The sequence below is a fragment of the Mobula birostris genome, chromosome 5 (genome assembly GCF_030028105.1).
Source record: "Mobula birostris isolate sMobBir1 chromosome 5, sMobBir1.hap1, whole genome shotgun sequence".
In the NCBI taxonomy this organism is placed as follows: domain Eukaryota; kingdom Metazoa; phylum Chordata; class Chondrichthyes; order Myliobatiformes; family Myliobatidae; genus Mobula; species Mobula birostris.
In genome coordinates, this window is record NC_092374.1 from 73,538,577 (window position 1) to 73,565,094 (window position 26,518).

At 43.6% G+C, this 26,518-nt stretch overlaps 1 protein-coding gene across 2 annotated transcripts; it reads left to right on the plus strand.

Annotated features, from left to right (window-relative positions):
* Positions 1–433: 433 nt before the first annotated feature.
* Positions 434–19,289, plus strand: LOC140197266 (neuronal acetylcholine receptor subunit alpha-3-like). Of its 2 annotated transcripts, none has more exons than XM_072257186.1 (6): positions 434–486; positions 661–817; positions 923–967; positions 6,564–6,673; positions 6,788–7,790; positions 19,167–19,289. In XM_072257186.1, the coding sequence occupies exons 1-6, from the start codon at positions 434–436 to the stop codon at positions 19,287–19,289; spliced, it is 1,491 nt and encodes a 496-aa protein (XP_072113287.1). The 2 variants fall into 2 exon arrangements, with proteins under 2 accessions (XP_072113287.1, XP_072113288.1); XM_072257187.1 differs by having other exon boundaries at positions 441–494; positions 678–817.
* The last annotated feature ends 7,229 nt before the right edge of the window (positions 19,290–26,518 follow it).

A 26,518-nucleotide genomic window follows, 5' to 3' on the forward strand; every position in this document is an offset into this window, starting at 1 on the left:
TAATTGGTATGACCATATTTCAATAGCAACTTTTGATTCTGTCGATGAGGCTTTATGTCCACTTTGAATGGAAATTTACATGAAACCACAATTTGACAGTGGCTTCCTGTGAACCCACAGGCCGATGTTGTATGTGTGTTTGAGAACGCGAGAGAGAGAAAGAGAGATTTATTTCCCATGACGATTCCCCGCTGTGCTCTCCGACCCGCAGTGTGTTTCCGCTGAGGGAGGAGCGCAGGCGGATACCAAGAGAAAGACTGACAGGAGACGGGGAGTCCAAATCAGCAACTTCGGATCCAAAAAAGAGATCAGAGCCTGGGGGCTTGTCTCCGCCTTGCTCCAGTCCTGGTGCTTGGAGATCCTGTGCAGTTCGACTGCCTCTGGTAACTCAACTCCGACCAAAAATAGCCGTGTCGGCACTCAAAGGAAACGAATGACAACTCCAGGGAGGACGCATCTATTAATCCCCATTGGTTTGCTTTTACTGATGCCCGGTAAATTTATGGTTTTAACCTCAATGAAAATGTAGATTCCGAAAATAAGGACTAAATTAGGATTATTGTATAGAATGTAGTCTCTGTGTTTGTGCAATTACTATTCTGTTGCCTTTATAAGTGATATTTGTGTGTGTGTGTGTGTGTGTGTGTGTGTGTGTGTATGTGTGTCTGTGCGCGCAGATTGTCTTGCCTCCAAAGCAGAAGACCGTCTATTCCGGAGAATATTCCGCAAATATAATCGGTACATCAGGCCCGTCGAGAACGTCTCCGACCCGGTGACAGTGCAGTTCGAGGTCTCCATGTCTCAGCTGGTCAAAGTGGTAAGTGTATGGAATCAACTCGATGGCAAGTGTGTATTTCAATAGATAGTGCTATTACTTTTTAAAGTTGGTAATTCCTTTCATCTCAATCGCCTCTTTTGACAGGATGAAGTCAACCAAATAATGGAGACGAATCTTTGGCTTCGGCATGTAAGTTGTATGAGTTATACTGTACGGCTGTTCATCTCTGGGAGCAATGGCCTCACTAATGTAACAGCAGTAGTATTGGAACCAGTATAGTCTACTTACCAGTTTCTCGGCTGTAGTCCGCTAATCTGGGTGCAGTTTCTGCTCTGTATTTACTTCCAGTATGTGCCAGACTGCCCTCCTTAATTTAATCACTGTTCACTTCATTACCAATAGCAAGCAGATTTGCTGTGAGATATGCACTGAAATATCAGCAGCAGGAACATCAGCATCCTCTTCCTTTAGTTGATAGACAGAATGAAATCATTTGCATGGATTGTTCCATTATACCATTTATCCTCAGGATAGGTTTACCCTCTCTTTCAGGGGAGTCAGCTTGCAAAAGTATTTTAAAACAGATGTGATTCAAAGCCAAATAAATTCAAAGTGCAATATGGCAGGTTTGTGAGAGAAGGTCAGTGTCTGAGTCTAATCACATTGCTCATTAATAAGCCAGATGAGGGGTGGGCAGTTAGCTTCCTTCTGCACTGTTCCGGTCCTTAAAAAGTCTGCCTATTTCTACCTCCATATCAGCTAATTATTTCAGGGCTCTCCTTGTCAACCTACTTAAACTGAGGTGACTTAAGACTTTGATGCTCCCCCCACTCTCCCAAACTTACACCATTTTTCCTTGAGTTTGTTTACTTGCCCATGGTCCATTTCCTATCTTTGTGATCCCCTCCTTCCTGATTTCCTTGAACTCCTCCAATTCTGCAGGCCCTGATGAAGGGTTTCAACCCAAAATATTGACAATTCCTTTTCTCCTGCCGATTCTGCTCAGCTGGCTGAGCCCTCCCGGTGAATCAATTGTTCCAATTCTGACTTCTTGATGATTCTGAAGTTAATTGCTCCATCCTTAGTGGCTGTGTTCCTTATTGCCAAAAAGAGCAATCCCATCATTCCCATCCAGCACCAATCACCCATACCAAGCCTCTTCAAAATAGTGCCTTGGAATCTTTCATTTTGATGTGGGAAATTTACTGGTGTGTCTGAAAAACAGTATCTCTGCGAATGCAGTACTACCTACACTGAAGTATCAGTCTAGATTCCCGCACTCATTTCCAGAATGAGTTTTGAACCTTCTGACAGATTTCTGACAGTGCCACCAACTGAACTAGAACTGGCACTTAAGGCTGACATGAAGCTATCCTTATGCCACAGTTAACTGGCCAGTTAGATTCCTCGACCACATTAGAAACAGGAAGGGAGCAGTTACTCTTTTGGGAGTATTCTCTACGCCCCCTGGTAGCAGCAGAGATACAGGGGAGCAGATTGGGAAGCAGATTTTGGAAATGTGCAAAAATAACAGGGTTGTTTTCATAGGTGACTTTAACTTCCCTAATATTGATTGGCACCTGATTAGTTCCAAGGATTTAGATGGGGCAGAGTTTGCTAAGTGTGTCCAGGACAGATTCCTGTCACAGTATGTAGACAGGCCGACTAAGGGGAATGCCATACTAGATCTAGTACTAGGTAATGAACCGGGTCAGGCCACAGATCTCTCAGTGGGTGAGCATCTGGGGGACAGTGACCACCGCTCCCTGGCCTTTAGCATTATCATGGAAAAGGATAGAATCAGAGAGGACAGGAAAATTTTTAATTGGGGAAGGGCAAATTACGAAGCTATGAGGCTAGAACTTGCGGCTGTGAATTGGGATGATGTTTTTGCAGGGAAATGTACTATGGACACGTGGTCGATGTTTAGAGATCTCTTGCAGGATGTTAGGGATAAATTTGTCCCGGTGAGGAAGATAAAGAACGGTAGGGTGAAGGAACCATGGGTGACAAATGAGGTGGAAAATCTAGTCAGGTGGAAGAAGGCAGCATACATGAGGTTTAGGAAGAAAGGATCAGATGGGTCTATTGAGGAATATAGGGAAGCAAGAAAGGAGCTCAAGAAGGGGCTGAGAAGAGCAAGAAGGGGGCATGAGAAAGCCTTGGCGAGTAGGGTAAAGGAAAACCCCAAGGCATTCTTCAATTATGTGAAGAAAAAAAGGATGACAGGAGTGAAGGTAGGACCAGTTAGAGATAAAGGTGGGAAGATGTGCCTGGAGGCTGTGGAAATGAGTGAGGTCCTCAATGAATACTTCTCTTCGGTATTCACCAGTGAGAGGGAACTTGATGATGGTGAGGACAATATGAGTGAGGTTGATGTTCTGGAGCATGTTGATATTAAGGGAGAGGAGTTGTTTGGGTTGTTAAAATACATTAGGACGGATAAGTCCCCAGGCCCTGATGGAATATTCCCCAGGCTGCTCCATGAGGTGAGGGAAGAGATTGCTGAGCCTCTGGCTAGGATCTTTATGTCCTCGTTGTCCACGGGAATGGTACCGGAGGATTGGAGGGAGGCGAATATTGTCTCCTTGTTCAAAAAAGGTAGTAGGGATAGTCCGGGTAATTATAGACCAGTGAGCCTTATGTCTGTGGTGGGAAAGCTGTTGGAAAAGATTCTTAGAGATAGGATCTATGGGCATTTAGAGAATCATGGTCTGATCAGGGACAGTCAGCATGGCTTTGTGAAGGGCAGATCGCGTCTAACAAGCCTGATAGAGTTATTTGAGGAAGTGACCAGGCATATAGATGAGGGTAGTGCAGTGGATGTGATCTATATGGATTTTCGTAAGGCATTTGACAAGGTTCCACATGGTAGGCTTATTCAGAAAGTCAGAAGGCATGGGATCCAGGGAAGTTTGGCCAGGTGGATTCAGAATTGGCTTGCCTGCAAAAGGCAGAGGGTTGTGGTGGAGGGAGTACATTCAGGTTGGAGGATTGTGACTATTGGTGTCCCACAAGGATCTGTTCTGGGACCTCTACTTTTTGTGATTTTTATTAACGACCTGGATGTGGGGGTAGAAGGCTGGGTTGGCAAGTTTGCAGACGACACAAAGGTTGGTGGTGTTGTAGATAGTGTAGGGGATTGGCAAAGATTGCAGAGAAACATTGACAGGATGCAGAAGTGGACTGAGAAGTGGCAGATGGAGTTCATCCCGGAGAAGTGTGGGGTGGTGCACTTTGGAAGGACAAACTCCAAGGCAGAGCACAAAGTAAATGGCAGGATACTTGGTAGTGTGGAGGAGCAGGGGGATCTCGGGGTACATGTCCACAGATCCCCGATAGTTGCCTCATAGGTGGATAGGGTAGTTAAGAAAGCTTATGGGGTGTTAGCTTTCATAAGTCGAGGGATAGAGTTTAGGAGTCGCGATGTAATGATACAGCTCTATAAAACTCTGGTTAGGCCACACTTGGAGTACTGTGTCCAGTTCTGGTGGCCTCACTATAGGAAGGATGTGGAAGCATTGGAAGGGGTACAGAGGAGATTTACCAGGATGCTGTCTGGTTTAGAGAGAATGCATTATGATCAGAGATTAAGGGAGCTAGGGCTTTACTCTTTGGAGAGAAGGAGGATGAGAGGAGACATGATAGAGGTGTACAAGATAATAAGAGGAATAGATAGAGTGGATAGCCAGCGCCTCTTCCCCAGGGCACCACTGCTCAATACGAGGGGACATGGCTTTAAGGTAAGGGATGAGAAGTTCAAGGGGGATATTAGAAGAAGGTTTTTTACTCAGAAAGTGGTTGGTGCGTGGAATGCACTGCCTGAGTCAGTGGTGGAGGCAGATACACTAGTGAAGTTTAAGAGACTACTGGACAGGTATATGGAGGAATTTAAGTTGGGGGATTATATGGGAGGCAGGGTTTGAAGGTCAGCACAACATTGTGGGCCGAAGGGCCTGTACTGTGCTGTACTATTCTATGTTCTATGTTCTATGAAACACACTGGACTTTTTATTCAAAGAAGTCTTCCAGCAATATGGATACAATGTCTTGAAGAAGTTGTCAGCCCTCAACCCTTTGCTCAGATAAATTGGTATTACAACCAGGGATTTTGATCAATTTAACCGAGTTTTTTTTTCACGGTAGCAACCAAGAAACAGGGAAAATTGTAAAGCATGAAAAACTAAAAATTCCAAAACTGGAATGTCAGCAGTTCAGAAGTATTCCTCCCTCTTTGCTCAATACTTTGTTGAACCACCTCTCGCAGCTATTAAAGCCAGTAGTCTCTTTGGATAATTCTCTATTAGCTTTGCACAACATGATGGAGCAAGATTTACCTATTCCTCCTTGCAAAATTGCTCAAATGGTGCTAGGTTAGTTGGGGAACAGTGGTGGATAGCAATCTTGAGGTGTTGCCAGAGGTGTTCAATTGGGTTAAAGTCAGGACATTGACTGGGCCACTCAAGGACATCAATTTTTCTCATTTTAAACCACTCCATGGTTGCTCAGGCAGTGTCCTGCTGAAAGATGAACTTCCTCCCTAGCTTAAGCTTTCTGGCAGAGGCTAGCAGGTTTTTATCCAGAATTTCTCTGTATTTCATTTTCCCTTCAATCCAGATCAGATTCCAATTGCATGATGCCCCTTCCACCATACTTTACTGTCGAAATGGTGTTACGTAGCTGATGGGCAGTATTAGATTTATGCCACATGTACTGCCTGTAAATAGAACAGTACAGCACAGTACAGACCCTTCGGCCCACAATGTTGTGCTGACCCTTAAACCCTGCCCTCCATATAAACCCCCCCCTTAAATTCCTCCATATACCTGTCTATCAGTCTCTTAAATTTTGCTAGTGTATCTGCCTCCACCACTGACTCAGGCAGTGCATTCCACTCACCAACCACTCTCTGAGTAAAAAACTTTCCTCTAATATCCCCCTTGAACTTCCCACCCCTTACCTTAAAGCCATGTCCTCTTGTATTGAGGATACAAGACTGAGCAAAGTGTCACTTAGAAGATACTGTAAAGATGTGGAAGAAGGCCCTGTGGTCAGATCAGGCTAAAGTGGAACTTTTCGGCCTCAACACTAAGCGGTACGTGCGGCGTAAATCCAATACTGTGAGTCTGAAGATTAAGTTTTCTGTGAACAAATAAAGCACTGATACTATTTAGTTACTCTTTGGACCTGAGGAAAACAATATATTTTTTTATCTCTATGTAAGAATTTTCCAATTCCTTTATATAAGTATTTGAAAATATAATAGATGTTCATTATTTAATGCTTTGCAGGAATATTTAAAGTTCTCAGAGAAGATGAGACCTTAATCAGCAGCTTCCTTCTAGAACAACAACTAAATGAGATCACTTAATAACAGAATCTTACAGATTTCCATGCTCAGTACTTATGAAATCTGTGAGCTTTTACTGATTACTAATTGTTATTCATTACCAATATCTTTATAATAATAAGCCTATATTATTGTAATATGTTGTGGCTTGAAGACAGCAATAGGAAATCTGTTTTCCATCCTTATTTTACTGATTATTATTGTTACATCTTTATTAATTATCAGTCAAAATGGAAGCCATCTACAAAGCTCAATTATAGATTTCATTATCTTTGGAATATGGTTACCTTTCACAAGAACAATAGCAATTAAAGGATTAAACATGGTATAAAATCTTACCACTAAAATTGTGCATTATGTATCATAAATAATTACACAATTGATAAAGCAATGCATATCCTTCTGAATGCATTTCTGTTTTTCCATGAGTAACAGATCTGGAATGATTACAAATTCAGATGGAATCCAGTTGACTATGATGGTATCAAGTACATCCGAGTCCCATCTGACAAGATTTGGAAGCCGGATATTGTACTATATAACAAGTAAGTTTTAAGATCAGTCAATGGGCATTAGTGCTTCAATCTAATGAGAGAATTTATGACCATTTCCACACTTGAAAGTTGCACTGATTACTTCTGGATTTTCCACCTTTACAGTGCCGTTGGAGGGTTTCAACTTGAAGATAGCACCAAGGCTCTTCTCAAATACGATGGCACTGTTACCTGGATGCCTCCAGCTATTTTCAAAAGCTCCTGTCCTATGGACATCACCTATTTTCCCTTTGACTATCAGAATTGTTCTATGAAATTTGGATCATGGACCTATGACAAAGCTAAGATTGACCTAGCGATCATAGGGTCCAAAGTAAATCTGAAGGACTTTTGGGAGAGTGGCGAATGGGAGATCATTGACGCCCCTGGATATAAACATGAAATTAAGTATAATTGTTGTGAAGAGATTTATCCAGACATCACTTACTCTTTCTACATACGTAGACTGCCTTTGTTTTATACTATCAACCTGATCATTCCCTGTCTGTTAATCTCTTTCCTAACTATTCTAGTTTTTTATCTTCCCTCTGACTGTGGGGAGAAGGTCACTCTTTGCATATCTGTCCTCCTCTCTTTGACAGTATTCCTGCTGGTTATCACAGAAACGATCCCTTCAACCTCCCTGGTGATTCCTCTGATTGGCGAGTACCTCTTATTCACGATGATATTTGTGACTCTCTCTATCATTATTACAGTCTTTGTACTGAATGTTCATTATCGAACGCCAGCCACCCACATTATGCCATGGTGGGTGCAAAAAGTCTTCTTGGAAATCTTACCTAAAGTTATGTTGATGAAGAGGCCTTTAGAAGAAAAGAAAACTGAGAAACTAAGAAGCAGGCGAAGGAAGGATAAGTGTATCCAGAAAGACTGTGCCAACCATCTGGAATATGGAAAATTCGAGTCAGATGAAGATCAGACAAGATCATTCTGCTTGTACTGCAAGGAGCCTAAGAGTACTGTAACCTCTAACCTGGAAGGACAAATCAGTCCTCAATCACTTGAATCTCTGCTTGGTGTCTCAGTTCTTTCTTCTGAAATTCAACAGGCAATAGAGAGTATCAAATACATTGCAGATAACACAAGGAGTCAGAATGAAGCTAAAGAGGTTAGTAAGTTTGCTGTGTGTATCTGGTAGAGTCATAATATCATAGAGACATACAACATAAAAACAGGCCCTTTGGTTCAACTCAACTGTGCTGCCAACAAACTAGTCTGCATTTCTTCATAACACACCGAGTCCCTCGTATCCATGTACCTATCTAGGTAGTATTTAAACGTTACTGAAATACTGCCTGTAAAACTAGCACCACCCATTGCGTGAAGAAGCTGAACCTACTCTCCCTATTAAATCTCTTGTCTCTTAAACCAATGCCTTCTTGTTTTTAGCAATCTGCCCCCAGCTCTTAGTTAAAACATAATGTGCTTTCACCCTGTTTATACTCCTAATCATCTTGTATACCTTGATCAGGTGACCCCTCAATCTCCCACGTTCCAGTGAGTAAAGTCCCAGTCTCCCCTCTGTCAACCCACCTCTCAATCTCCCACGTTCCAGTGAGTGAAGTCCCGGTCTCCCCTCTGTCAGGTGATCCCTCAGTCTCCCACGTTCCAATGAATAAAGTCCCAGTCTCCCCTCTGTCAAACCACCCCTCAATCTCCCACGTTCCAGTGAGTGAAGACCCGGTGTCCCCTCTGTCAGGTGATCCCTCATTCTCCCACGTTCCAGCAAGTGAAGTCCCAGTCTCCCCTCTGTCAAACCACCCCTCAATCTCCCACATTCCAGTGAGTGCAGTCCCAATCTCCCCTCTGTCAGGTCATCTCTCAATCTCCCACATTCCAGTCAGTAAAGTCCGAGTCTCTCCTCTGTCAGGTGATCCCTAAATCTCCCACATTCCAGTGAGTAATGTCCCAGGTTCCTCTCTGTCAAAACACCCCTCAATTTCCCATGTTCCTGTGAGTAAAGTCCCAGTCTTCCCTCTGTCAAGCCACCCCTCAATCTCCCATGTTCCTGTGAGTAAAGTCCCAGTCTCCCATCTGTGAAACCATCACACAATCTCCCACATTCCAGTCAGTAAAGTCCCAGTCTAGCCTCTGTCAGTTTACTCATCAATCTCCCACGTTCCAGTGAGTAAAGTCACAGTCTCCCGTCTCTCAGTTCATCTCTATATCTCCCATGTTCCAGTGAGTAAAGTCCCAGTCTCCCCTCTGTCAGATCACTCATCAATCTCCCACGTTGCAGTCGGTAAAGTCCCAGTCCCTCGTCTGCAAGGTTACTCATCAATCTCCCATATTCCAGTTAGTAAAGTCCCAGTCTCCCCTCTATCAAACAATCCTTCAGTCCCCCACGTTCCAGTGACGAAAGTCCCAGTTTCCTCTCTGTCAAACCAGCCCTCAAGCTCCCATGTTCCCGTGAGTAAAGTCCCAGTCTCCTCTCTGTCAGGTGATCCCTCAATCTCCCACGTTCCAGCGAGTGAAGTCCCAGTCTCCCCTCTGTCAAACCACCCCTCAATCTCCCACATTCCAGTGAGTGAAGTCCCGGTCTCCCCTCTGTCAGGTCATCCCTCAATCTCCCACATTCCAGTCAGTAAAGTCCGAGTCTCTCCTCTGTCAGGTGATCCCTAAATCTCCCACATTCCAGTGAGTAATGTCCCAGGTTCCTCTCTGTCAAAACACCCCTCAATCTCCCATGTTCCTGTGAGTAAAGTCCCAGTCTTCCCTCTGTCAAACCACCCCTCAATCTCCCATGTTCCTGTAAGTAAAGTCCCAGTCTCCACTCTGTCAAGTGACTCCTCAATCTCCTACATTCCAGTGAGTGAACTCCCAGCCACCCCTCTGTCAGGTGATCCCTCAATTTCCCACGTTCCAGTGAGTAAAGTCCCAGTCTCCCATCTGTGAAACCATCACACAATCTCTCACCTTCCAGTCAGTAAAGTCCCAGTCTAGCCTCTGTCAGGTCACTCATTAATCTCCCACGGTCTAGTGAGTAAAGTCACAGTCTCCCCTCTCTCAGGTCATCTCTATATCTCCCATATTCCAGTGAGTAAAGTCCCAGTCTCCCCTCTATCAAACCATCCTTCAATCTCACACGTTCCAGTGACGAAAGTCCCAGTTTCCTCTCTGTCAAACCAGCCCTCAAGCTCCCATGTTCCCGTGAGTAAAGTCCCAGTCTCCTCTCTGTCAGGTGATCCCTCAATCTCCCACGTTCCAGCGAGTGAAGTCCCAGTCTCCCCTCTGTCAAACCACCCCTCAATCTCCCACATTCCAGTGAGAGAAGTCCCGGTCTCCCCTCTGTCAGGTGACTCCTCAATCTCCTACGTTCTAGTGAGTAAAGTCACAGTTTCCACTCTGTCAGGTGATCCCTCAATCTCCCACGTTCCAGTGAGTGAAGTCCCAGTCTCCCCTCTGTCAAACCACCCCTCAATCTCCCACATTCCAGTGAGTGAAGTCCCGGTCTCCCCTCTGTCAGGTCATCCCTCAATCTCCCACATTCCAGTCAGTAAAGTCCGAGTCTCTCCTCTGTCAGGTGATCCCTAAATCTCCCACATTCCAGTGAGTAACGTCCCAGGTTCCTCTCTGTCAAAACACCCCTCAATCTCCCATGTTCCTGTGAGTAAAGTCCCAGTCTACCCTCTGTCAAACCACCCCTCAATCTCCCATGTTCCTGTAAGTAAAGTCCCAGTCTCCACTCTGTCAGGTGACTCCTCAATCTCCTACATTCCAGTGAGTGAACTCCCAGCCACCCCTCTGTCAGGTGATCCCTCAATTTCCCACGTTCCAGTGAGTAAAGTCCCAGTCTCCCATCTGTGAAACCATCACACAATCTCTCACCTTCCAGTCAGTAAAGTCCCAGTCTAGCCTCTGTCAGGTCACTCATTAATCTCCCACGGTCTAGTGAGTAAAGTCACAGTCTCCCCTCTCTCAGGTCATCTCTATATCTCCCATATTCCAGTGAGTAAAGTCCCAGTCTCCCCTCTATCAAACCATCCTTCAATCTCACACGTTCCAGCGAGTGAAGTCCCAGTCTCCCCTCTATCAAACCATCCTACAGTTCCAGTGAGCAAAGTCCCAGTCTCCTCTCTGTCAGGTCACTCCTGAATCTCCCACGTTCCAGTGAGTAAAGTCACAGTTTCCACTCTGTCAGGTCACTCCTCAATCTCCCACATTCCAGTGAGTAAAGTCCCAGCCTCTCCTCTGTCAGGTGATCCCTCAATTTCCCACATTCCAGTGAGTAACGTCCCAGTCTCCCCTCTGTCAAACCAGCCCTCTATCTCCCACATTCCAGAAGGTAAAGTCCCAGTCTCCTCTCTGTCAAATCACCTCTCAATCTCCCATGTTCCAGTGAGTAAACTCCCAGTCTCTCGTCTGCAAGGTTACTCATCAATCTCCCACGTTCTAGTGAGTAAAGTCACAGTCTCCCGTCTCTCAGTTCATCTCTATATCTCCCATGTTCCAGTGAGTAAAGTCCCAGTCTCCCCTCTGTCAGATCACTCATCAATCTCCCACGTTGCAGTCGGTAAAGTCCCAGTCCCTCGTCTGCAAGGTTACTCATCAATCTCCCATATTCCAGTTAGTAAAGTCCCAGTCTCCCCTCTATCAAACAATCCTTCAGTCCCCCACGTTCCAGTGACGAAAGTCCCAGTTTCCTCTCTGTCAAACCAGCCCTCAAGCTCCCATGTTCCCGTGAGTAAAGTCCCAGTCTCCTCTCTGTCAGGTGATCCCTCAATCTCCCACGTTCCAGCGAGTGAAGTCGCAGTCTCCCCTCTGTCAAACCACCCCTCAATCTCCCACATTCCAGTGAGTGAAGTCCCGGTCTCCCCTCTGTCAGGTGACTCCTCAATCTCCTACGTTCTAGTGAGTAAAGTCACAGTTTCCACTCTGTCAGGTGATCCCTCAATCTCCCACGTTCCAGCGAATGAAGTCCCAGTCTCCCCTCTGTCAAACCACCCCTCAATCTCCCACATTCCAGTGAGTGAAGTCCCGGTCTCCCCTCTGTCAGGTCATCCCTCAATCTCCCACATTCCAGTCAGTAAAGTCCAAGTCTCTCCTCTGTCAGGTGATCCCTAAATTTCCCACATTCCAGTGAGTAACGTCCCAGTCTCCCCTCTGTCAAACCACCCCTCAATCTCCCATGTTCCAGTGAGCAACGTCCCAGTCTCCAATCTGACAAACCATCCCTCAATCTCCCATGTTCCTGTGAGTAACGTCCCAGTCTCCCATTTGTCAAACTATCACACAATCTCCCACGTTCCAGTCAGTAAAGTCCCAGTCTCTCGTCTGCGAGGTTACTCATCAATCTCCCACGTTCTAGTGAGTAAAGTTGCAGTCTCCCCTCTCTCAGGTCATCTCTATATCTTCCATATTCCAGTGAGTAAAGTCCCTGTGTCCGCTCTATCAAACCATCCTTCAGTCTCCCACGTTCCAGTGACTAAAGTCCCAGTTTCCTCTCTGTCAAACCATCCCTCAATCTCCCATGTTCCAGTGAGTAAAGTCCCAGTCTACTCTCTGTCAGGTCACTCCTGAAACTCCCACGTTCCAGTGAGTAACGTTCCAGTCTCCCTTCTGTCAAACCATCACACAATCTCCCACGTTCCAGTCAGTAAATTCCCAGTCCCTCGTCTGCAAGGTTACTCACCGATCTCCCACGTTCTAGTGAGTAAAGTCGCAGTCTCCCCTCTGTCAAATTACCCTTCAATGTCCCACATTTCAGTGAGTAAAGTTCCAGTTTCCCCTCTGTCAAACCATTCCTCAGTCTCCTACGTTCCAGTGAGTAAGGTCCCAGATTTCCCTCTGTCAGGTCATCCCTGAGTCTCCCACATTTCAGTGAGTAAAGTTCCAGTTTCCCCTCTGTCAAACCATTCCTCAGTCTCCTACGTTCCAGTGAGTAAAGTCCCAGTCTCCTCTTTGTCAGGTCATCCTCCAATCTCCCACATTCCAGTGAGTAATGTCCCAGGTTCCTCTCTGTCAAACCACCCCTCAATCTCCCATGTTCCTGTAAATAAAGTCCCAGTCTCCACTCTGTCAGGTGACTCCTCAATCTCCTACGTTCCAGTGAGTGAACTCCCAGCCTCCCCTCTGTCAGGTGATCCCTCAATTTCCCACGTTCCAGTGAGTAAAGTCCCAGTCTCCCATCTGTCAAACCATCACACAATCTCCCACATTCCAGTCAGTAAAGTCCCAGTCTAGCCTCTGTCAGGTTACTCATCAATCTCCCATGTTCTAGTGAGTAAAGTCGCAGTCTCCCCTCTTTCAGGTCATCTCTATATCTCCCATATTCCAGTGAGTAAAGTCCCTGTCTCCCATTTGTCAAACCATCACACAATCTCCCACGTTCCAGTGTGTAACGTCCCAATCTCCCCTCTGTCAAACCAACCCTCTATCTCCCACGTTCCAGCGGGTAAAGTCCCAGTCTCCCCTCTGTCAAACCACCCCTCGATCTCCCATGTTGCAGTGAATAAAGTCCCAGTCTGCCCATTGTCAAAGCATCCCTCAATCTCCCATGTTCCAGTGAGCAACGTCCCAGTCTCCAATCTGACAAGCCATCCCTCAATCTCCCATGTTCCTGTGAGTAACGTCCCAGTCTCCCATTTGTCAAACCATCACACAATCTCCCACGTTCCAGTCAGTAAAGTCCCAGTCTCTCGTCTGCAAGGTTACTCATCAATCTCCCACGTTCTAGTGAGTAAAATCACAGTCTCCCCCTCTCAGGTCATCTCTATATCTTCCATATTCCAGTGAGTAAAGTCCCTGTGTCCCCTCTATCAAACCATCCTTCAGTCTCCCACGTTCCAGTGACTAAAGTCCCAGTTTCCTCTCTGTCAAACCAGCCCTCAAGCTCTCATGTTCCAGTGAGTAAAGTCCCAGTCTCCTCTCTGTCAGGTCACTCCTGAATCTCCCACATTCTAGTGAGTAAAGTCACAGTTTCCACTCTGTCAAACGACCCCTCAATCTCCCACGTTCCAGTGAGTAAACTCCCAGCTTTCCATCTGTGAGGTCACTCATCATACTCTCATGTTCCAGTAAGTAAAGTCCCAGTCTCCACTCTGTCAGTTCACTCATCAACCTCCCATGTTCCAGTGAGTAAAGTCCCAGTCTTCTCGCTGTCAGGTGATCCCTAAATAACCCACGTTCCAGTGAGCAAAGTCCCAGTCTCCCCTCTGTCAAACCACCCCTCAATCTTCCATGTTCCAGTAGATAAAGTCCCAGTCTCTCGTGTGTCAGGTCATTCCTCAATCTCCACGTTCCATTGAGTAACGACCCAGTCTCCCCTCTGTCAAACCATCCCTCATCCTCCCACGTTCCAACAGGTTAAGTCCCAGTCTAGCCTCTGTCAGGTTACTCATCAATCTTCCATGTTCTAGTGAGTAAAGTCACAGTCTCCCCTCTCTCAGGTCATCTCTATATCTCCCATATTCCAGTGAGTAAAGTCCCTGTGTCCCCTCTATCAAACCATCCTCCAGTCTCCCACGTTCCAGTGACTAAAGTCCCAGTTTCCTCTCTGTCAAACCAGCCCTCAAGCTCCCATGTTCCCGTGAGTAAAGTCCCAGTCTCCTCTCTGTCAGGTCACTCCTGAATCTCCCACGTTCTAGTGAGTAAAGTCACAGTTTCCACTCTGTCAAACGACCCCTCAATCTCCCACGTTCCAGTGAGTAAACTCCCAGCTTTCCATCTGTGAGGTCACTCATCATACTCTCATGTTCCAGTCAGTAAAGTCCCAGTCTCTCGTCTGCAAGGTTACTCATCAATCTCCCACGTTCTAGTGAGTAAAATCCCAGTCTCCCCCTCTCAGGTCATCTCTATATCTTCCATATTCCAGTGACTAAAGTCCCAGTTTCCTCTCTGTCAAACCAGCCCTCAAGCTCTCATGTTCCAGTGAGTAAAGTCCCAGTCTCCTCTCTGTCAGGTCACTCCTGAATCTCCCACGTTCTAGTGAGTAAAGTCACAGTTTCCACTCTGTCAAACGACCCCTCAATCTCCCACGTTCCAGTGAGTAAACTCCCAGCTTTCCATCTGTGAGGTCGCTCATCATACTCTCATGTTCCAGTAAGTAAAGTCCCAGTCTCCACTCTGTCAGTTCACTCATCAACCTCCCATGTTCCAGTGAGTAAAGTCCCAGTCTCCTCGCTGTCAGGTGATCCCTAAATAACCCACGTTCCAGTGAGCAAAGTCCCAGTCTCCCCTCTGTCAAACCACCCCTCAATCTTCCATGTTCCAGTAGATAAAGTCCCAGTCTCTCGTGTGTCAGGTCATTCCTCAATCTCCACGTTCCATTGAGTAACGACCCAGTCTCCCCTCTGTCAAACCATCCCTCATCCTCCCACGTTCCAACAGGTTAAGCCCCAGTCTAGCCTCTGTCAGGTTACTCAACAATCTCCCATGTTCTAGTGAGTAAAGTCACAGTCTCCCCTCTCTCAGGTCATCTCTATATCTCCCATATTCCAGTGAGTAAAGTCCCTGTGTCCCCTCTATCAAACCATCCTACAGTTCCAGTGAGCAAAGTCACAGTTTCCACTCTGTCAGGTCACTCCTGAATCTCCCACATTCCAGTGAGTAAAGTCCCAGCCTCTCCTCTGTCAGGTGATCCCTCAATTTCCCACATTCCAGTGAGTAACGTCCCAGTCTCCCCTCTGTCAAACCAGCCCTCTATCTCCCACATTCCAGCAGGTAAAGTCCCAGTCTCCTCTCTGTCAAATCACCTCTCAATCTCCCATGTTCCAGTGAGTAAACTCCCAGTCTCTCGTCTGCAAGGTTACTCATCAATCTCCCACGTTCTAGTGAGTAAAGTCCCAGTCTCCCCTCTGTCAGATCACTCATCAATCTCCCACGTTGCAGTCGGTAAAGTCCCAGTCCCTCGTCTGCAAGGTTACTCATCAATCTCCCACGTTCTAGTGAGTAAAGTCGCAGTCTCCCCTCTCTCAGGGCATCCCTCAATCTCCCACATTCCAGTGAGTTAAAGTCCAAGTCTCCCCTCTGTCAAACCACCCCTCAATCTCCCAGTTTACTCACTGGAGAGTAAAGTCCCAGTTTCCCTCTGTCAAATCATCCCTCAATCTCCCACATCTCAGCGAGTAAAGTCCCAGTCTCTTGTCTGTGAAACCACCCCTCTGTTCCCACGTTCCAGTGTGTAAGGTCCCAGTTTTCTCTCTGTCAAACCATCCCTCAATCTCCCACATTCTGCTGAGTAAATTCCTGTCTCCCCTCTGTCAGGTGATGCGTCAATCTCCCACATTCCAGTGAGTAAAGTTCCAGTCTCCCCTCTGTCAAACCTCCCCTCAATCTCCCACGTTCTAGTGAGTAAAGTCCTAGTCTCCCGTCTGTCTGGTGATATCTCAACCTCCCACGTTCCAGTGAGTAAAGTCCCAGTCTCCCCTCTATCTCCCACGTTCCAGTGGGTAAAGTCCCAGTCTCCTCACTGTCAAACCATCCCTCAGTCTCCCATGTTCCAGTCAGTAAAGACCCAGTCTCCCCTCTGTCAGGTCACTCATCAATCTCCCACGTTCCAGTGAGTAATGTCCCAGTCTCCACTCTGTCAAACCACCCCTCAATCTCCTACATTCCAGTGAGTAAAGTCCCAGTTTCCTCTCTGTCAAACCATCCCTCAATCTCCCGTGTTCCGCTGAGTAAAGTCCCAGTCTCCTCTCTGTCAGGTCACTCTTCAATCTCCCACGTTCCAGTGAGAAAATTCCCAGTCCCCCCTCTGTCAGGTAACTCCTCAATCTCCCACATGCCAGTGAGTAAATTCCCAGTCTCCCCTCTGTCATACTACCCCTGAATCTCCCATGTTCCAGTGAGTAAATTCCAGTTTCTTCTCTGTCAAACCACCCCTTAATCTCGCACGTTCCAGTGAGTAAGGTCCCAGTCTCCCCTGTGTCAGGTCGGCCCTAAATCTCTCATGTTCTAGTGAGTAAATTCCAAATCTCCCCTCTGTCAAACCATTCCTCAATCTCCCACGTTCCACTGAGTAAAGTCCCAGTCTCCCCACTGTCAAACCACCTTTCATTTTCTCACGTTCCAGTGAGTTATGTCCCAGTCTCCCCTCTGTCAAACCACCATCACTGTCCCACGTTCCAGTGAGTAAAGTCCCAGTCTCCCCTCTGTCAGGTGATCCCTCAATCTCCCACGTTCCAGTGAGTAAAGTCCCAGTCTCCACTCCTTTCATGCTCATCTCTCCATTAAATGATTAAGTAAGTGTACCACAGCTACTTCACAGCTGTAGTGTTCTGTTGTAAATTACATTGATTTTAATTTGCGGTACATTAAGTTGTTCATTCCAAGTGGCTAATATCGGTGCTTAGCCATTACTTCTGCAGCTCATGATTCCACCTCATTGGACCCTGTCAACGTACCATTTTATTGTTTTCTCTCACACACTATCCTGCTTTATTTTAATGTACATATCTGTTATCTGTGTCTCAACCACTGTTCTATGGCAATGTGTTCCATAGTCCAGTCCTTCATTGGGCAAGGCTGTTTCTTCTCAATTCCCTCATGTATCTATTAATGACTGTCATATATATGATAAACATGAGAGAGTCTGCAGATGCTGGAAATCTAAAGCAACACACCCATCTGGTAAGAGAGGAGAGTGGGCCATGGGAGAAAGGGAAGGAAGAGGGGACCCAAGAGAAATGATAGGCAGGTAAGGAAAGGTAAAAGGCCAGAATGGGGAAAAGAGGAAGGGCAGGGGGGAAGGAGAAAAACTTCTCATCAGAATAAGAAATCAATATGCCAAAAGGTTAGAGGCCATCCAGTAGGAATATAAAGTGTTGCTACTCCACCCTGAGGGTGACCTCATCTTTGCACAAGAGGAGGAGAGACATATAGATGACTGTCCTGGCTTCCTCCCATAGGTGGTAAAACCTTGTGTATATCTACTCTAACATACTCTTTGATCATTAAAAATAATACTTTTTGTTACCTCTAAATATTTTCTTTTCTGAAAGGTATAACTACTAATTTCTTGTATGAACCAGATAAACCTTTTATAGATCTCTCTATTGCCTCGCCATTCTTCTAATGTGGGAATCAGATGATTTACTAAATTGAATGCTCTCTGACATCTCCCAGTCAAACATTGGCAGATTTTCTTAACAACCCCATTATTTCTTACTGTCTTCAAGTTAATATCACCTATGTACACAGATTCTCATAGTGTTGCTGGAAGTTTCTCCCATTGATTAATAAAGTGGTAATAAATATTAATTTTAACCTAGCCAGGTAGACATGATCCCCCAAGCTCCCATTATTTAGTGGTCATTTCCCTAGTTCCTGTAAAGGAACATTTGTTCAAAAGAATCATTCAACCCATGGAGCAGAATAATAGAACACACAATAATATAAAGGGGATAGGGGTATCAAAATTAATATCACCAAGTGATGAGTCGTTCCAGTAATTGGTCTATAAATTCAAAAATACACTTAGATGCACATATGCACCTATAACCCTCTCCAATTATTTCTATGATTTTATCATGATAACATAGGGTTTAATGCATATCTGATGAATAATGCACAAAAACGTACAATAATCTGCCTAAGCATACATTAATATTTTAAAGCTCATATGCATATTTATTCCATTGTTTATTTTGCATTTATATTTATGAATTTATAACATCTTCATGACAAACTTTATTCCAAAGTGAGCGCATTTTTTTTTACCCATGACATGTTCACAATATTCATTTTCATGAATTGTTCTCTTTGTTTGATAAGTACAGTAGTGTGGAGCCCTGTTAATGCCAATGAGCTGCCTCCATCATGAGATATATTTCATTATTGGATGTCATGAAAAAATACCGGTGACCAAAAATAATAGCATTCTGTGAACAGCCTCAAGGAATAACAAAAAGAGAGATACCTTGCTTTTGGTAGAACTTTATGGTAGCAGTTCAATGAAATACATGACAAATAAATATAGAGAAAAAACTGAATTACAATACGTATATATATGTCTACTAAATAGTTAAGTTAAATTATGTAGTGCAAAAAAAAAACTAAAAAGTAGTGAAGATTCCTCGGTGGTTAAAAATATTGTTTGACACTGCTAGTGCAGTCCTGACTGAGTATTGCCCAAGCAGAGATGCCAGTTTTCAGATTGTTGAGATTATACCTCATCCATCAGGTTGAAGAGAGTCCTTTTGAAATTATTTAGAGTAGATCTGCAATTTTCCCTCAGTTATCTTGCCACTGATTATTTCGCAATGTGGACATTTATTTGATACTACTTCTGCTGTCGTGCCTTCCTCTACATTGCAATGATTACAAAATGCAGTATTGATGTTGACTTGCTTGTAACATATTCGTTAGCACAGAATACTTGCACTGTATTGACCACATCTTGTGGCCAATTTTGAGCATCAGAGAATTGATACAAAATGTTCTTTATATGTTTCAATTATCTTGCTTGAAATAATCTCTTATGTTTTTGTTCCATTTCTAAAGCTGTGAATATAATGGGAAGGTAATCTGTTTTTATGTCTTGCAGGTTGAAGATGATTGGAAATATGTGGCTCTGGTGATTGACAGGATATTTCTGTGGGTTTTCACTTTAGTTTGTGTTCTTGGAACTGCAGGATTGTTTCTACAGCCATTAATGGCTGCAGAATAATTGTGTAGCATTTGATACCTATAAAACTCATCTGTGTTATGATCCAGTGTGTGTTATATCAATGTCACATGTCACATCAAAACCTACATTGCATGACAACATTAAAAATAATTAAAGATTACTCCACTGAAATCTCCATCTTTAATATTCTGGAAAGATTGACTGTTAGCAAATCACTGTTTATGTGGCCACTTATGTGTGAAACTACAAATCATCTATATAACTGTTTACATTACCATATCTAAGTCTTGTAGATCATGTCCAGAATATATTATGGGAGATGTGATGAATATTTCATGAAAATACACCTTTTAACACAGTAAGCTAAATTAACCGTGAAAACATCTTGTGGATTGTTCTTTTTTTCTTAATATATATTAATGCTTTGGACTTGAATGTATAGTGTACAATTTCCAAATCCAAAGATGACACAAAATGTGCAGACTTAGTAAAACATGACAAGGATAGTAATGGACTTCAACGAGATATATAGATATGTTGGTGGAATGATTGATATGTAGAAGATGAAATATAATGCTGAGAAATATGAAGTATACAATGAGAAGTGATAATATATACTACAATTCTATAAGGACAACAAGAATAGAGATACCCTAGTAAGTATGTGTGTAATTCACTGAAGTTAGTTTGAAAAAGTGATTTAAGAACATCTACAATCCAGGGCTTTATAATAGAGGCACAGGGTACTAGAGGATTTCACAATGAATGTTGATAAAACATTAGCTGAGCCTTTAATGTGTGGACATCACACTTTAGAAAAAAAAATGTAAAGGTTTTAGAGAGGGTGATGAGAAGATTTATTAAAATAAATCCAGGGACAGGGGCTTTAGTTCTGTGGATAGACAGAAGTTTTGGAACAGAGGAGTTTATGAGAAAATCTGATAGAACCTATTTAAAACTAAAGAAGTGTATAGGCAGTGTAGATAAAGAGAAATGCTTCTCATTAATGGAAAGATCAAAAGCTGAGGGATATCAAATGAAGGTAATTGTCAAATTGTCAAAAGTGACATGAGAAAATATTTTCTTTATACGGGCAGTGGGCCTAACCAGTTAGCTCTTACGTTGAGCTGGTATAGTTTTGATGACCTGGATGGTGTAATGGGCCATGTTGATCAGCAATTCGGTGTCCAGGAGATGTGGTAATAAGTGTACAAGCGCAACAAAGTAACTTAAGCCTAATTTATTATCATAGAATAGAAAACACAAATAAACCACACAAAATGCTATGTAGTAAGCCACAAAGACTTCGGGGTTCGCGATTCATAGTCAACACTTGATTGTTGCTGTGGTCGAGGGAACTCCAAGCTCTGACCCACTCATGAAACCACCCCTTGGTCACAAGCACTGACCGTGTTTTCCAGTCCTTGGCTGAAGTCCAACGAAACAGGGAAAAGCACTCCAATAAATATGTTTCACAAGTGCAGAGCAACCACAAGACAGAAAACTCTTTGATCTTTTGTCTCAATAAAACCTGCCTTTTTACAAACACATCCTGTATCCATTAACACAGTGTTCAGCATACTCTCATCAATCAACTAAATATTGTAATGGTTACTCTTCATCCATTAGTCCATCAATGATTTGGGCACAACATTCCTTTTGGACCTACAAAAGAACATTAATATTACATATGAGGTAAGGCTGAATGCAGACAGACACTAATAAGAATACATCATCCTAGCTCTTAAAGTGACCAACAGGCATTTAGTCATTAACAGATCTACAGTGTTTACCTTCTACAGATACTTCACAAACATTGCCCACTAACAGACTCCACATGCTACAAGATCAGAAAGAGCTAAACTGTTTATTTTACCCTCATCAAGTCTTCATCTAAACAATGCACATAACATGCTGGAGGAACTCAGTAGGACACGCAGCATCTATGGAAAAGAGTACAATTGATGTTTCAGGTCAAGACCCTTCAGCCTGACTGGTGAAAAAAATTGCAGGTAGGGAGACTGCTTCACCGAGCACCTATGTTCTGTTCGCCAGAAAAAGTGGGATCTCCCAGTGGCCATCCATTTTAATTCCAATTCCTATTCGCATTCTGACATGTCTATCCTTGGCTTCCTCTACTGTCGCGATGAGGCCACACTCAGGCTGGAGGAACAATCCCTAATATTCCATCTGGGTAGCCTCCAATCTGATAGCATAAACATCAATTTCTCAAACTTCTGTTAATACTTTCCCCCGTCCTTCACCAGTCCCTATTCCCTTTTCCCTTCTCCAGCCCAAAATCTCTTTCACCAATCAACCTCCCAGATCGTTACTTCACACCCTCACCCTCCCGGTTTCACCTATCACCTTTTGTTTCTCTCTGTCCTCCCCAACTTTTAAATCTACTCCTCATCCTTTTTTCTCCAGTCCTGCTGAAGGGTCTCAGCCGGAAACATCAACAGTTTACGCTTTTCCATAGAGGCCGCCCGGTCTGCTGAGTTCCTCCAGCATTTTGTGTATGTTGCTTGGATTTCCAGCATCTGCAGATTTCCTGTTGTTTGTTATTGAACTCTGCATCTATTCTACCTTTCCTTATAACTCAGCTCAAGACCCAATAACATCCTTGTAAATTTTATCTGTTCTCTTTCTACCTTATTTACATCTTTCCTGTAGGTAGGTGACCAAAACTGTACACAGTACTCCAAATTCGGCCTCACCGCTGTCTTATATAGTTTCAAAATAACATCCCATCTCCTGTACTCAATACTTTGATTTATGAAGACCAATGTGCCAAAATCATTCCTTATATCCCTATCTATCTGTGCCAATACTTTCAATGAATTATGGACCTGTATTCCCAGATCCTTTAGATCCACTGCACTCCGCAATGCATCTTAACATTGTGTAAGATCTAACTTAATTGGTCCTTGCAAAGTGGAACACCTCACACTTGTCTGCATTAAATTCCATCTGCCACTTTCAGCCCATTTTTCCACCTGGTCCAGATCCCGCTGCATTTACTGATAGTCTTGCTCACCGACCGCTACACCCCCAATTTTGGTGTCATCCGCAAATTTGCTGCTCCAGTTTACATTATTATCATCCAGATCATTTATATAGATGACAAACAACAATGAACCCAACACCGATCCCTGTGACACTCCACTAGTCAGATGCCCCCAGTCAGAGAGACAGCTATCTACTACCACTTTCTGGATTCTTCAGAATTTACTACCTCAGCTTGAATGCCAAGTGACTGAACCTTCCTGACCAAACTTCTACACGGGACCTTATCAAGTGCCTTGCTAAAGTCCATGCAGACAACATCCACTGCCTTGCCTTCATTGGTTTTCCAGGTAGCTTCCTGGAAAAATTCTTATCAGTCTGGTTGGACGCGACCTACCACACATAAAGCCATGCTGACTGTTCCTAATCTTTCCATGTCTATCCTAATACTTATATATCCTGTCCTTCAGAATACCTTCCAATAACTTTCCCACTACCAATGTCAGACTCACCAGCCTATAATGTCCTGGTTTATTTTAGGACCTTTCTTAAACAGCAGAACAACATTAGCTATCCTCCAATCCAACCATATCTCACCAGTCATGAAGGGTGATTTGAATATCTCCATTAGGGAGAGCAATTTCTGCACTTGCATTCCACAGGGTCTGAGGGACCACCTTGTCAGGCCCTGGGGACTTATCCACTCTAATATGTCTCAAGACAGCAAACACCTCCTCCTCTGCAATCTATATAGGTTCCATGATCTCACTGATGCTTTGCCTCACTTCTATAGACTCTGTGTCCTTTTCCTGAGTAAATATAGATGCAAAAAAAAAAATTAAGAGCTCCCCCATCTCTTTTGGCTCCACGCATAGATTACCATTCTGATCTTCCAGAGGACCATTTTCACTCAACATATCTGCAGAATCCCTTAGGATTCTTGTTCACCTTATTGGCTAGGGCAACCTCATGTCTTCTTGCAGTCCTCCTGATTCCATTCTTAAGTGTTCTCTTGCATTTCTTGTACCCCATATGTACGTCATTTGTTCCAACCTACCTATACATGCTATGTAACTCTTCTTTTTCTTAACCAGGACCTCAATATCTCTTGAAAACCAAAGTTCCCTAAACCTATTATCTTTACCTTTTATTCTGACAGGCACATACAAGCGTTGTATTCCCAAAATTTTACTTTTGAAGGCCTCCCAACTTACCAAGTACACCGTTGCCAAAAAACAGCCAATTCCAATCCACACTTGCCAGATCCTTTCTGATACCATCAAAATTGGCTTTTATCCAAATTAGAATCTCAACCCGAGGACTAGACCTATCTTTTTTTTCATATTAACTTTGAAACTAAACTAAACTAAAGCAAGGTACAGATAAGTTGGGGGTGTTGTGAATAGTGTGGAGGGCTGTCAGAGGTTACAGCGGGACATCGATAGGATGCAAAACTGGTCTGAGAAGTGGCAGATGGAGTTCAACTCAGATAAGTGTGAGGTGGTTCATTTTGGTAGGTCAAATATGATAGCAGAATATAGCATTAATGGTAAGACGCTTGCAAATGTGGAGGATCAGAGGGATCTTGGGGTCGGAGTCCATAGGACACTCAAAGCTGCTGTGCAGGTTGACTGGTTAAGAAGGCATATGGTGCATGGGCCTTCATCAACTGTGGGATTGAGTTTAAGAGCTGAGAGGTAACGTTACAGCTATATAGGACACTGGTCAGACCCCACTTGAAGACTGTGTTCAGTTCTGGTCATCTCACTACAGGAAGGATGTGAAAGGGGTGCAGAAGAGATTTACAAGGATTTTGCCTGGATTGGGGAGAATACCTTATGAGAACAGGCTGAGTGAACTCAGCCTTTTCTCCTTGGAGTGATGGAGGATGAGAGGTGACCTGATACAAGTGTATAAGATGATGAGAGGCATTGATCATGTGGATAGTCAGAGGCTATTTCCCAGGGCTGAAATGCTAGCACGAGAGGGCACTGTTTTAAGGTGCTTAGAAGCAGCTACAGAGGGGATGTCAGCGGTAGGTTTTTTATGCAGAGAATGGTGAGTGCGTGGAATGGGCTGCCGGCAATGGTGGTGGAGGCGGATACGATAGGGTCTTTTAAGAGACTTGTGGAGAGGTACATGGAGCTAAGAAAAATAGAGGGCTATGGGTAACCCTAGGTAATTTTTAAAGTAAGTACATGTTCAGCACAGCATTGTGGGTTGAAGGACCTGTATTATGCTGTAGATTTTCTATGTTTCTAATTTCCTAAGTTCTTGCATGTTTCAACATATTGATGAGACATGGATACACTGGCAAGGCTGGAATTTATTGCCCGGATTAATTGCACTTATCTGAGGGGGTAGCAAGGAACAAGGAATTAACCACCTTTATGGGAACCTTCAGTTACACATAAATTAGGCTGGGTGAGGATGGTGATGGTGGAGTTCTTTCCCTGAAGGACATTGGTAAATCAGTTACGTTTTGATTATATTCCTTTGAATTCATAATTATTGTTACTAATCTTAGAAATATTTTTTAAACTCCTGATTTATTTAATTCTCGCATTTAGATTTCTCATTTGACCTCAGTTTTCAGGATTATTGGTTCACCTCTCTGATCTTTAATTTGGTAATTTATCTATTATGCAGCACACTACCTTAAATATGGCTGCCATCATGATTACAATAATAATGTAGTATTATTGATATAATTATGCATATATTCATAGACATGCTTTTAGGATTTGGTTGTAGGACAGTGGTTAAACTAACGAACCCGTAGCCCAGAGACTTCGACTCGCAATCCATAGACCTGAGTTCAGATGTGGAATATAAATTCTTTTAATAATATAAAATAGAAAATAAGAACAGTTAGCCTCTTTAATGATAAAACCCTGTCTGATTAATTGACTCCCTGAAGGGAGAAACTGTGTCATCCTCACCTGGTCTCTCCTTTATGTGATTCTAGACCCAGAGTTTGACTCACTGCCAAACAAACCATTCTGTTCAGGAGCCATTAGATATGGACTATTAATGCTGGCATTTCCAGTTGACCCACATCCTAAAAACCAGAATAATTTTTAAAAACAATTATAAAAGTAGTGTGAATGTAAAAATGATTCTCTAGGATGTACCTAGAGTTCTATATATAGATTTTATTCTTTTGAAGGAAGAACGACGAAGATCCACGAGACTAATTCCTGGGATAATGAAATTGCCCTCTGAAGATTTGCCCAGGAGAGGAAGCAATGCAAAGAAGATTAATGATGATGCAGCAGGACCGTAACCTTATCAAAGTCAAAGTCAAATCAAAGTAATTTTATTTTCCAAGTACATATACAGTACTATGAGAAGTCTTAGGCACCCTATATTTTTTATATAAATTTTGTTTTAGATGTTCATCTTTTTTCTTCGGCATTGGTGTGTCAGTAGAAAAGAGCAAATTTTAGATTTGCAAACTTTCATTTCCCAAAAGCTGAAATGTCACAGGGAACTTTTTTGTATTTTGCTAAAGAAAGAAATTAAGTAGTAGACCACTTTTCAAATGAAAACTTGATTACTTTGTAGGTATACAGCCCAGTGCAAGATTGAATAAATACAACAAACAGGTTTTAATGAACAATGACATAATGAGTTGAATGAACAAAACTGAAACAGAAACAGGTGTAGAAGGGATCAACCTGGGCAAAGGACAACCAAACTAAAAGTTGAGGGTGTGGCAGATGTGACAGTTTAACCTTCAAATGATCAATTCTTACATCATGGCAAGAGTGAGCATAGCAACAAGACACAAGGTGGTCATCCTGCATCAGCAAGATCTCTCCCAAGCAGAAATTTCACACCGCAAGAGGTGCTGTCTGAGCTCTTCTAAAGAAGCACAAAGAAATGGGCAAGGTTGAGGACCAGAAATACCATGGAGTGTAGCAGATGAGAGACACATCAAACTGATGTCCTTTCTAAATTGGAAGAAGTCCAGCACTGCTATCAGCTCTGAACTCACAGAAACCACTGGAACCCAAGTACACTCCCCTACAGTCCGGAGAAGTTTTGTCAGAAGTGGTCTTCATGGAAGAATTGCTGCCAAAAAGCCATTCCTTTGAAGTGGAAACAAAGCCAAAACACTCACCTACATACAAAAACAGAAGGACTGGGGTGCTAAGTAATGGCAGCAAATGCTCTGGACTAATGAGTCAAAATTTGAATTTTTGGGCCATCGAGCCTGCTCTACCATCCCATCATGGCTGATTCCAGATCCTACTCAA